The sequence below is a fragment of the Embiotoca jacksoni genome, unplaced genomic scaffold (genome assembly GCF_022577435.1).
Source record: "Embiotoca jacksoni isolate LCO1_2020_lvr unplaced genomic scaffold, fEmbJac1.0.p SCAF_3, whole genome shotgun sequence".
Lineage (NCBI taxonomy): Eukaryota > Metazoa > Chordata > Actinopteri > Embiotocidae > Embiotoca > Embiotoca jacksoni.
The window spans coordinates 12068899-12081414 of record NW_027185381.1 but is presented as its reverse complement, the minus strand read 5'-3'; the positions used below and the strand labels follow the sequence as shown (position 1 = coordinate 12081414).

Here is a 12516-nt window from a genome sequence, read left to right as displayed (position 1 = left end):
TCGTAAAAAAAAATCCATCATCTATCGATATACAAATCTAACTATTGAACGCAAGATGTCCAACACTTCAAATGAGAAATCCCCTCTTGCACTGAAGACTGAAACTGAGAAGATGAGTGGAGAGAAAACACTGAACACACTTCCTTCTGCATCAAGCAGAACACATGAAGCGGAGGGGCTATTCTTGGACAACAAAATTAAAATTATCTTTACTTTCGATCTGAAACCAGCAGATTTCACGGGTTTTGCCATTTTTGTCAAGTGACTTAAGCTTGTGACAAACTCGAGCATTGTTTCATGTGAAAGGTCGAGTAGGTCAGTCACCCCGCTAGAGAGTTTCTCAGTTCCTCAGAAATGTGGCAAGAGCTCGCTGGCAGCTCGTTTAACACCAGAGCACTTAAAGGCAGAATATTCTAAAGATATTTCCTACACAATAAAGCCGTTTCATAGCCTGTTCCGTTACTCCTCACAATTTCATAAATCAGTGACAAGCTGTACATCAGTATACATGTCCAGTTAATCCTTCGACAGATTGAACGTTATGTGACATAAGGAGCTTTAAAAAGGTCAATGTTCAACGTTAATGTCCATCAGTGTAACATGTGGCCTGAATTCATTTTCTAAATCGTCAGTCTGATGTTAAATTATAAATTTCAAATGCTGACATTTATCTGGCCGATCATGAGAGTCAGGGAAAGAAGATATATTATAATCAATCTTTATTAATTATAGAATTCTCATAAAAACAACATCAATGGCATTTTGTCACATACTGTCAGGATCATGGAATACATTAAAACTGTAGAGATGCACAGTAATTGCGTTAAATCAAGAAAATTGTCTTCAAACGTGATGTGAGGTTTCAGTCTGTCCCTGAGATTAGTTGACTGTTAAGAGTCGGTGAATGAGTAGTTATAGCTTTAGTTCATCTTCAGTTTCAGTGTTACAGTTTGATTTGTCGAGAAGTGATTGCTTTGTAGATTTCCTCAGTCATTGGAACATAAGTCTTTTTCTCAGTATCGAGGAAATATAAAGGATCGGTGATGTGAGCTGGGTTGAATCCTTCCTCCACCAACCTCACTTTCTTCATCTTGAATGTTCCCGTCATCTCCAGGCAGGGCTGCAACACAGGTTGGGAATTTAAGCTCAACTTTTGTCCAACTTTAGTTTAAAAAAAACCAAAAGAAAGAAAAAAAAAAAAATTAAAAGACGAGAGAAGCGCTTCCAATACAGAAAAAAATATGTAAAATTATTCACTGCGTGTGAAAAACAGAAGTTTGGACATTATGTCAAAGACATTTATGTTTTGTGTTGCAGACACATCCCACTGGCCTCGGCCTGTCCCATCTCGTAATACCACCCATCACCTCAAGGGGCGAGAGTGAGTCACTGTAGCGTTCAGCCGGCCTCAATCCAACATCAGACGCTTAACTCGTAACAGTTCTTCTACACTGGTGAGTAAACAGCTGTTAATGCCAACGTTGGCTGTGTAGCAATAGCTTATAAAAAAATCAAAAATAAAGGTAGCCAACTGTAAACTTCAAAGACGGTTAATATATTAAGCCGGCCGTTTGTCGCTACACTGTTCAGATATACTCTGAGGAGCTCATCCAGCTCATCATTTCTTTTACCAAACTGAGGCAACGTTACGGAGCAAACGAAGCAGGCATACGAACCTCGTTTCGACACTTCAAAACAAATGTTTGGTGCGGCTGACGGTCGCAAAAACCATTTTGGATGCATGGTTTTGCGCTGGCTGACGGTGTGGTTAAAAACTGAAATAAGCGCCCGAAAACTTAAAACTACAGGATTCACTAAATCACAAAATTGAATCAAGCCATTACTGGGTTCATACCAACTTTACAACCGTCAGTTAGAAGAAAAAGACGGCTGGACCGGACGCGACAAGAGACTCTCTCGCCCGGAGCGGCGTTACAAAACTGGACCTCAATCTTGCAACAACTGGATCAACCGACAGCTTGTCCCGTCGAAGCAAGACGACTTTCAGTGAAATCGATGCTGTAAAAGTTTGAGGGAGGAACGTTCCTTCGGCGTCGAGAGATAAAAATGTTGGATGTCGTGAAGCTGACGACTTGTTAATTTTTTTTTTTTTACCTGAATCCTGATGAATCTGGGTCTGGCGTAGGCTGGTAGTAAGTTCACGACCCGCGCGTAGGTGTCCAAACGGTCCAGGTCTTCCCCTTCTTTTAAAATGACAGCCGCCATGCCGATTCGCCCCTCGTGACCTTGTCGGGTGGATTTCACAACAGATGCATAAATATGAAAACGCAACGGAGAGCCCGCACGGCGTCCAAGTCGGCCCTGCGCCCCCCGAAACCGGCACGCGTGCCAAATATTTCCGTTCGCCGCGTCGGCGTTTTTACCTTCGACTTCGACGCCGTAAACGTTCGCCTCCGAAACGCAGCGAGCCGTCGTGAGGACGTCTGCAACCTCCGACGTGGCGACGTTCTCGCCTTTCCACCTGTGACGAACAACGAGAGTCCAAAATGGGTCAAATAAAAGAACACGTTCGACGGCCGCACGATTAAAACAAGAACTCAAATAAAAGCGACGGTTCGCCGAGTCGTATCCGCTCCGTTCCTTTTTAATTGAGCCAAGCTCCCCGTTGCGTTTCTCATTTGCAGATTTTTCTACTTATTTGACGAACCGGATTAAAAACGGGATCGAGTTCATAAACAGAATAAAAAAAACAACCGGAGCGACACAGAATGAGTCACGACTTGCCTGAAAGTGTCGCCGACCCGATCCTGAAAGTACACAAAGTTGTCGTGGTCAACCCGAAGCAAATCTCCGCTGTTGAAGTACAGGTCGCCTTTTTTAAAAACATCTCGGAGCCTCTTCTTCTCGGTCTGATGCTGGTTACCGGCGTAACCAACAAAGGGAGACCTCCGAGTCACCTTCCCCACTAAAAGTCCACTCTCACCTGAAAGACATGAAAATAGTGGGGGGGGGGGGGAAAAAATGTCCTTCGAGGCGTCCGCGACCTAAAGGCGATCATCAACTCGTGAAAACAGACGAATGTTTTGACGCTTTTGTTTTGAAAAAAACGACCCGTTCAATTTAAGCGATGACCAGAATTGTTCCGTTTTCCCCTCTCAATTTGATCGTGCAATATTCCTTTAATAACCAAAAGATAATAAATAAGGCGCCGCCGCCGCCGCTCGCGAGTCGAAGACGGCACAAAGAGAAATGAAACGGGCGTCCCAGAGGTGTGTTGGTGACTCACCTCTCTCTGCTTCGATGCACAGACCCCGAGAGTTCCTGACGGGTTCCTCCTTCTCGATGTCAAACTTCAGCAAAGTGTAGGGGAAGACAAACTAGGAGGGATGAAGAGAAAAGCCCGTCAGACGAAATAAGTTTTGTTTTTAAGACTATTTTAACAGCCGACGGTTGATGAAGCTCAGCTTCTACTACGCGAGATACGAAGGGCTCGTTCTTGGGTAACGAAAACACAACGGTTCTTCGTTTCAGGTGATCATGCCGGAATGAAAACTTCATTCTTTTTCATATATATTCAGATTTTTTTTTTTTTTTGCCGATAGATTCTCCATAAATCTGACACGCCGGACCTCCGAGCTGCAGGTCGGACAGCGAGTTCTTATCGGCGCATCAACGGTCGGCGAGATATTTCGGTCTGGACCGGAAGAACCGGGGCTGACGTTGAGCTGAAAACAAAAGAACGTGCGTTCCCCCTCCTACGCTGTGCACGAAGTTGGCTCGTCCCACCGCGCCGATCTTGGACGTGTAATTGATGAAGCCGATATTTCCCTCCGTGGCGGCGTACAGCTCATTGACTTTGATGTCCCCGAAGCGATGGAGAAACTCGGTCCAAACGTCAGTTCGGACGCCGTTGCCGATGGCGATTCTCACTTTGTGGTTCTTCTCGTTGTCTTTCTGCAAAGAGCGGAAATAAGACGCAGATTTAAAACGATAAGATGTAAAAAAAAAACAAAAAACAAAAAAAAACAGTTGAGAGCAAGTTGATCTGGATTCCTTTTACCTTCGGCGTGTTGCAGAGGTATCGCAACGTTTCACCGATGTACTGCATCACCGTCACGTCGTACTTCCGGCAGTCGTCCCAGAACTGAGAGGCAGAAAACTTCCTCCTCAGAACGACGGTTATTCCTGCAATCATCACGGCACAACGTCACCTCACTCGGCCACTTCAGATCCCGAAGCGGGCGTGCAAATTCTCTTTTGTTCGAGTCCGACGGGGATTTTAAAAAGACGTTTACCCCTCTCGATGGCGCCGATCATCCCGATCAGGAAGCCCGCGCTGTGATAGAGAGGCAGATTGACGTAGAAGACGTCCTCCGCCGCGACTCCGGCCGAGGCCTGGACGAAGGAGGCGGCCCACATCCTCTCCTGGGTGACGACGGCTGCTTTCGGCAAACCTTCCGAGGTCAGAGAAGGACAAGTCAGCCGCCCCCCGGCTCTTTGCTCTACGAGGACCGCCGAGTCTCGGAGCTCACTGCCGCGGTCTGATCCGCTCCTCCCCCGTGGTGCGTTCACGGACTCCGAATCCTCCCATGAGCGCGTTTTGTTTGGAGTTGCGCCAGGTAGGATTTTTTTGTTTTTTGGTTTTTTTTTTAAACATCAACGATGGTTGAAACCGTCGCCTCGTCTTTCAGCTCGCCGCTCGGCTTTTACGGCTCGCAAATTTACCGTTTCACGCTCGCCGCTCTCATGGCGACGTCCCCTACGAACCCGTCTGTTCGCCACCTGACGAAGTCAGCAACCGGCCGGTGAACGTCGTGGAACGCTCGGCAGCTAAAGGGGCAGACAATTTTTTTCACCGGGAATTGATACGAGCGACCGGAAACAAACGAACCGTGATGCTGCTGATTGTTGACGCGTCAGCGACGTCCGTGAAAAGGTTCAGACCGTGTTCATGTTTACAACTGGTCGCTCTCCTCAAACCACTGAACCCGGGATGCAAATATAACCGCTCAGTCATCGCGCTGTCAAACCCACGAGCAGGTGCGTGCATTTGTTTGTGTTTTCATCCGTGCAGCAAAACAAACATTTTCCGGCCTGCAGTCTACAAAAGGAGGAGTGTTTCAAAGTCAACATGTTTGTGTCGAATGAGTGGACTTTAATATGAGCCAAACGATCACAGAATCAATCAGTGAGTGCGCACGTGTGTGTGTGTGTGTGTGTGTGTCTCTCTGTGTGTGTGTGTGTCTCTGTGTGTGTGTGTGTGTGTGTGTGTGTGTCTGTGTGTGTGTGTGTGTGTGTGTGTGTGTGTGTCTCTGTGTGTGTGTCTCTCTGTGTGTGTGTCTCTCTCTGTGTGTGTGTGTGTGTGTGTGTGTGTGTGTGTGTGTGTGTGTCTCTGTGTGTGTGTGTGTGTGTGTGTGTGTGTGTGTGTGTGTGCCACACTAATGAAGGTACTGAAGATACAAGGCTGCGTGGGAAAATGACCCCCCCCCCCCCCCACTCCACCAACACAAGACTGACTGTTTTTCCTCTTACCAGTTAGTATCGTCACGGCAACAACGTCAAACAATAACTGAACTAAAATATCTCATTTATGCACACAACAAGGAGTTCAGTGTTGTGTGCGACGGTTATCTACCTCGAGTGTGAGGTCTACATTTTGCCGATGCCGTGCATGCGCAAGAAACAGAACACGTACCTGCCAACGGTGTCACTCGTCCACTGATCTACAGGCGCTAATATGATATTCTGCAATGCACCAACAACGCAGGAGAAAACAAAACAAAACAAAAAAAATATATATATATAATAAATCGCTTTTGCAAATGTTTTACGAGTCAAGGAAAGGCTTCAACACGCGTTCGTTGGGATGCACACAATTGAGTTGACACTGAACGTTAGTATAACTTGTGTTAGTTTAGACTCCAGGACAGTGCACTTTAACTGAGCAGAGCTCCTGAGTTCCAGAGGAAGTTGCTTAAGAAGGCAAACTGCTGACCTGCCTGGACAAATCCAATATTTCCCCCCCGCCCCCGCCCCCCCCGCCCGATCGCAGCAGATAATTGTTACAAAACACTTTAGGGCACTAAAGTTTTAACAACACCAGAAATAACATCCTCCAAAAATGACCACACGGGTCAAACGCCGCCTTTCTGAGACCCGTGCTGGACGCCAAATGACATACTTGCCTTAGCACACTAACAGCTTTAATTATTTTACCCAGAAATGAATGTGTTTTCATCCCCTCCGTTTCAAACACTGATGACTTCTGTCCAGCAACAGTTGCCCCCCCCCCCCCCCCCCCGGCCCCTTCCTCTAACGTCGCCGTTTAGGGTGGAAAGCGGACGTTTTTTTTTTTTTGTCGGGTCAGTTTGAGAGGAGTTTGCTGGCGTACCCGTTGTGCCGGACGTGTAGATGTAGAGAGCGGTGCTCTTGATGTGGACGTTGGCCCTGAGGTCCCGGGACATCGGCCGGTCTGAGGCTCGGGAGATCTCGTCGGACAGAGGGCGGATGCCCTCCGCGCTGCAGCTCTCCGACAGGAGGTACACGCTGATGCCCTGCTCCCTCAGTGTGGGCAAAACCTCCTCCACGGCATCCTGCAGCTCTGCAAGCGCAAGAGAAGCTTTGAGCGCCGCACAATCACGTCAAGAGTTCTCTGTTGCGCAATGCTGCACGTGTTGCTCTCTGTCGTGTTACCAGGTCCCGCTGGGAGACAAGCACATGGTGCGGGGAGGTTCAGCTCTGATGTATGCATTTCTCCGTAGAGACAATTCAGCGCCAGAATGACACCGCAGGGAAACAAGTTCACGGGGCGGGATGTTACTCGGCCTGCGATGTGGAGCACCCCGACTGAAACCATGTGTGTGTGTGTGTGTGTATGTCTTTCCATATACAGTAATCACATCGTGACAAAAATCTTCATTAGGATATTCTGTGTCGCAGCTCGACATGAACGTATAAAATAAAAAGGTTAGTCGGTGCCCTGAAGAAGATATTTATACGGTTTTTTTTTAATCCTTCTGATTTGGTCCAAACTTCTGACCTTTAGTGCAGATTAATCAAATCTATCAAACCGCCTTGGAACAGAGGGGTCGTGATGTTGATGACTGAAAAATAGAAGTGTAATCTACGTAGGACCAACTCGTACCTGTTCATTCGGAAGTCCTGCACGGACAGCAGGAGTCCTTCATTCAGAGAGTTTGTGCATTAAGCAGCACATTAATGTTGTGGCAGGCGGTGCCGCCAACTTCTTCACTCACACTCGGTGGTTCAATCAGCGGCAGGCAAGGCCGAGTTACACAAACGCCACAGTTTGGTTCTGAAGCAGGAAATAAAGCCACGTGATAACAGCTGCCTTTGCATTTAACCTAATCTCTATATCCTCAGTCCGAATCAATTTGGTTGTTGTTTTTTTTACATGGGATGTTGCATTTTCATGCATCTCACCAAACATTTTCATGAAAATGCAACACATCAACAATCATTACTTGCAACGCTGTCAGAGAAATTTAACATAAATGCAGATGAAATTCAGAGTGGAATAAGGGGAGAAAATAATCCATTACAAGCAAAAGTTCACGTTTAAATCCCAGTGAGGAACCAAATCTTAATGTACTGAGACTGATCATTATAATTGGGCTTTGCAGACGAGACAAAAATCTGATGCAGTAATGTTTTTGTTTTTTTTTTACAATTTCTTTTTACCAATCCGAGATATTTAGAGGGTTAATTGTTTCGTTAATTAAGCTGACACCTCCAGACCTCTGAAATGTGACGAGGCCCCACCTAGTCACTACTTTTGTGTGATGGCCACATGCCAAATTGTTGGGCAACCGGTTTGTCTTTCAAAAGTGCATTGTTTTACAAGCCTGCCATGTGTTCATGAAAACCTGTAACTAATAGTTAAAAAAAGAAAAAAGAAAGTGGCGTGAAAAGTGCCATATTTCTCCTGTGAAATGCAGAAATTAAACTGCAACAGACATTCAACGACTTCAACGTTGTCCTAATGGAGCAACTTGTTCCACAAAGTGAACGTGCTGAAAGCGCGATTGTACTTTGAACTTGGGACACTTCTGTCTGCAGCAAGCACGTTTCCGATGGCGCAGGACGCCGACGGGTTTCCTAAAAACATCTCACCGCGTCTCACCTGGAGAAGTGATGATCACTTTGGCCCCGCAGCAGGAGAAACAGTGCAACAGAGACTTGGATCTAATGTTGAAGTTGAGCAGAGCAGCCGGGCAGCCCAGCTTCGCCAAACCGAGCCAAGTCCACACGTAGCTGGGCTCGTTGGACAGAAACAGGGCGACCGCGTCCCCCTCCTTGAGCCCCGCTCCAGCCCGCAGAGCTCTGGCCACCTTGTTGCTCTGTTTTTCCACTTCGCCGTAAGTGTACGCGCGACCCTCAAAGTGTATATAGACCTTACTGGGGTGCCGCTTCGCCGCATCCAAGAAGCAGTCCAAGATGCTGTAAAAGGGTTTGAGTTTCTTGTACGCGGTGAGCCGGAGGCCAAGTTTCATGGTCCTCAGGATGTACGCGGAGTCGTCGCCTAAGTAAGGGAAACGCGCTCTCAGTAAAGAAAGGCAGAGGATGGCCAGTCCGGCTAAAGCGGTGAACCAGATGTACATGTTGCAGGGAACAGCAGCAGGCTGGACGAGCTGGTCGGTGAGCGCGAAAGGTGGGAATAGTGCAGCTCGGTGAAGTTTGTGACAAAGTTCACCCAGCCTGCCCGGGGCGGTGCTCAGCTGTGGCCCGCTGACCCCTCCTTCATTCCCGGGAATGTTTTCCAGTTGCCTGATCGGTTTGCACATCCACCGCAGACTGACTTTTTAACGCTCATTTCTAATCGGTGTGCACGGTATTCTCATGTTGTAGCTGTTATTATTATTATTATTATTATTGGGTTTTTTTTTATCGTCTGCAAACCGCTTCTGTTGCGCAACGTCTTAAACAAGAGAGACAGGTGATGAACAAACATGACGCATTTCACTCCCATCACACTGATTTACATCTGCGACACCTCCAGGTAATCGCAGGTAATTGCACTGTGTTTCCCTTTTCATTATTTTGTAAATAATATATGTGAATAACAAAGTCCATTAACCATTACAGAAACTCTGTAAATGACAACCAACGTCATAAATCCGCAATCTGCGCGGAGGCGGTGGGCGTGCACGGCTTCAGTTGAACGGCATTTGTCTGCTGATTTGTGGGGAGGAGCTGAGCTGCAGAACAAATACGTCCTTTTACTCTGATCACAAATAAAACAACACAGATATCAGGCAGGCTGCTCTCCCAGCGCTGCTGGGGACACTCAGTCTATTCAGGTCGGAGATGTTGCTCATAGTGTCCTGTAAGGTCAGAAGAAGGCTTGTAAACCGGCTTTTGAGAAATAAACGGAATGAATAAAATGTACAGAATTGTGAAAAAAAAATGTTTTTAAAAATGCCTGTTTCAAATTTCCCTGAACTCATATTGTTTTATCCAACCAACATCTAAAATACATTAAAACTAAAAACTAAGAAAAGCTGCAAATGGAGGTTGACGGACACAAGCCGGACTTTAATGGCAAAAATAAGGACACAATTTGGTCACGACTGATGTGATATATGAAAATTCAAAGGGAAAAAACTCTGACCTATTATAATCTCTGAAGTTAAGGCATCAAAAATATTGACACAGCACAGCTACATGCACCTAATATTTAATGAAAATGCATCATTAGCGTTAATTATCTGTAACATAAAATCATAAAGTCCACAGCTTTTACATCAAAATGTTGAAATCTAACTTTAATGGTCAGCATTCAAAGACCTGAAGGACCTCAAGGACTTGTTGCCTTCAGCCTGTTAAGTCTTGAATAGCTTGAGATTCATTAAGCTGGAGGCAACAAATAATGGCACTTTTATTGATCAATGATTTACTGATGATCAAAATTAATCATACAATTGTCCTAAAACAACAAATAATTTCCCTAGTAAGTATTTTTTTTGTCGCGACACATAATGTTCGAGGCTGACTGCTACACCAGCAGCAACCTGCGAAACTGGGAGCTGGCGGTCATTTTGAAAAATGCTTTCGAGGCATATAAATATGCACAATTATGAATTATTTATCACTACAAACCAATCACAGGTGGTAAAATACTAATAAATCCACTCGTTCCAAAGCGTGATGTGAGAAAACTGATCAAAAGCACTGACTTTTCCTACGACGTGCCAGAATGAACCAAGTTTTAACGTGTCAGTTAAGATTTATTCTAAATAAACAGGCTTACATCTAATTGTTTACAAAAGGAAAAGTACGGGTGTAGAGGCCTGCTGCATCAGCAGGGTGGATGAGAAATTAAGTGTTTAAACCTGGAGAGGCGGGGGAGATACAGCTGACGTAAACAGACCCGACCGAAGCTTAATAAGTGCCACTTCTTCAGACTAAGGAGGTGAGGAGTGAGAATCCTGCAGAGCAGAGCTGAACGAATCATCTCTTTACAGCTGAATAACTCATTCTACCAGTCAGCTTGATGTTAGAGAATATCTGAGTTGAACAGCCATGTAAGTGAGCCAGCCCGCACAACTGGTGAAGCAGAACAGAGTGCAACCAGGGTCCGTGTAACACGGGGGGGAAAAAAAGGGCCCTGAGGCTCCGGGTTGACCTCTGCTGCATGTCATTCACGTCTATCTCTACTGCGACCGTCCACTACAGTCAAAATGCGCGCCGCCCTCATTAATGTCGTTAATTACACACCGGCGGGCTAAATGTCTGCTGTCGCGGAGGTCAGTAAAGAGTCTTCACACCTGCGTTGGAGGGTTGAGACGGCAGCAGCAGATTCACCAGCAGCTACCGTCAGTTAATTCATGTCAGAGGATGTCATCCAACGAAATGACCCAGTAAATGATGTGCTGCGTTATTCGCTGTTACAGGTTATTAGTAGTACGAGCAAATGTTGTTTAAAATGATGTCGAACAGAAAAGGCTTGGAGTTTATTTAACATTGGTAATGTAGATTGACTCATATAACACGAAGAAACCTGTCTGTCAGGTATGTGTGATATAAGTGTTGTTTAGCGCCTCCCAAACCAGACAGTCAGAGAAGTACACTTTGACTGACTTTCTTACTTAACAGATAAGTCAATAGAGCTTTGATCTTAACTGTAAATTATATAAGGAAGACTTAAGTCTTAGATGTAGATTTAGTTGGGAACAACTGATTTCACAGGTATAAGAACAACTGTCTAACAAATCTAAATAACAAACAACCGCTTATTTTTTAAGTCGAAAAAGATTTGTGGTTCTATTTGCTGCTATCATTTCTCAAAACTGTAAACCACAAACAAAAGTCCTGGAGTTTTATAGAAAAGACTTCAACTTCAACTTAGATTGTGATACTGACCAGAGCATTTTAAATACTTTATTTTCCACGTATCATTCGACCCAAAACAGAGCCACTGTATATAGAAGACAGACATGCAGCTAATAACCTGATGATGGACCACACAGCAAACAATACTACAGCAAAGGTTGTAATTGTGAAAATATAAGATAAATGGATTAAATGTGAACCCTCTTTAAACGTGGCCTCTCATAGGCCGGCAGGAAGTTTTCAACATGTTTAAAAACACATGTAGGTTCAAACTTCTTCTCTGCAGACCTGACCGCAAACAGCGAAGCTAAGCGTTGCCGACTGGATGTAAATGATTGGTCATCATTGCAATGCTTTTCTGATCAAATCTTCACTCACGCTGGTGACCAAATATTAGCTCAGTGTCGACATGGTGAACATTATGAGCACATCAGCCGTCGAGGACACTCTTGTCCCAGGAGACCTCTGATTCTTGCAAAGTCAGTCTAAAAGCCTTCGCTGTTCAGGGTTCAACATGCTGCAATTTACAGTTCTTTACGTAATCAGGTTGTTTTTGAACTTTGTCCTCGGTGTCGGTCTGTTCTTTACCCACTTTGTGACTGTGTCATTGACTTCAGGTGACTTACAAAGTCTAAATACCTCTGAGAAACTGAGGAAGCTTCCACAATCCCTTAGTTTAAGTTTGAATTGTGCTTTTATCCTTAAAAAAAAAAAAAGCGCTTAGACTTTTACCACGAGGAAGGAGTCTGTCCCAGTCGATGTTGTTGCCGTCATTCAGCAGAGCAACAGTCTCCTCTGCTGCTCCACATATCTGTCTGATATGAACGTTTTCCAAACATCTGCTCTGTCTATTTTAAGGTTTGGTTTCAATCACCGAGTTTATTTAGAAAAAAACAAAGACTGGGAGACACTAGAAGAGGTTTTTTTTTTTTACATTTCCGGTGACTTTTAATGCGACAGTAACTTTAATGTTCATATTTGGTTCAAACCTTTGGCATGTTGCGGACGCTTCACGTTGCACGCTTTCACCTCACGGGACTGTATGACAAGAGACGTTGCATGTTTTTACGGTCGTCCAGAACCGAGAGGAAGAACATCGACTCCCTCGAACAAACACTGACGCACAAAACGTATTTAAAGTATCGACCCGTGCTGCAGAAGAACAGCTCCGGTGACAGGAAACATCACACTATTTAGTGATTG

At 45.2% G+C, this 12516-nt stretch overlaps 1 protein-coding gene across 2 annotated transcripts; it reads right to left on the bottom strand.

Moving 5' to 3' along the window:
• Positions 1 to 704: 704 nt before the first annotated feature.
• LOC138206286 (long-chain fatty acid transport protein 2) lies at positions 705 to 8780 on the bottom strand. Of its 2 annotated transcripts, XM_069162885.1 has the most exons (10): positions 8105 to 8780; positions 6353 to 6562; positions 4257 to 4415; positions 4022 to 4146; positions 3721 to 3915; positions 3248 to 3338; positions 2746 to 2944; positions 2385 to 2482; positions 2116 to 2246; positions 705 to 1120 (listed from the first exon to the last, which is right to left on the bottom strand). In XM_069162885.1, the coding sequence occupies exons 1-10, from the start codon at positions 8763 to 8765 to the stop codon at positions 944 to 946; spliced, it is 2046 nt and encodes a 681-aa protein (XP_069018986.1). In that variant the 5' UTR covers positions 8766 to 8780; the 3' UTR covers positions 705 to 943. The 2 variants fall into 2 exon arrangements, with proteins under 2 accessions (XP_069018986.1, XP_069018987.1); XM_069162886.1 differs by lacking the exon at positions 2385 to 2482.
• Positions 8781 to 12516: the final 3736 nt, after the last annotated feature.

Coding starts and splice junctions, on each gene's coding strand:
- LOC138206286 (XM_069162885.1), bottom strand. CDS start 8,765: ATGTGCAAACCGATCAGGCAACTGGAAAACATTCCCGGGAATGAAGGA. Junction 2,945..3,247: donor GTGCATCGAAGCAGAGAGAG/GTGAGTCACCAA, acceptor CATGTCTTTCAG/GTGAGAGTGGACTTTTAGTG. Junction 1,121..2,115: donor CCAGATTCATCAGGATTCAG/GTAAAAAAAAAA, acceptor CCTGTGTTGCAG/CCCTGCCTGGAGATGACGGG.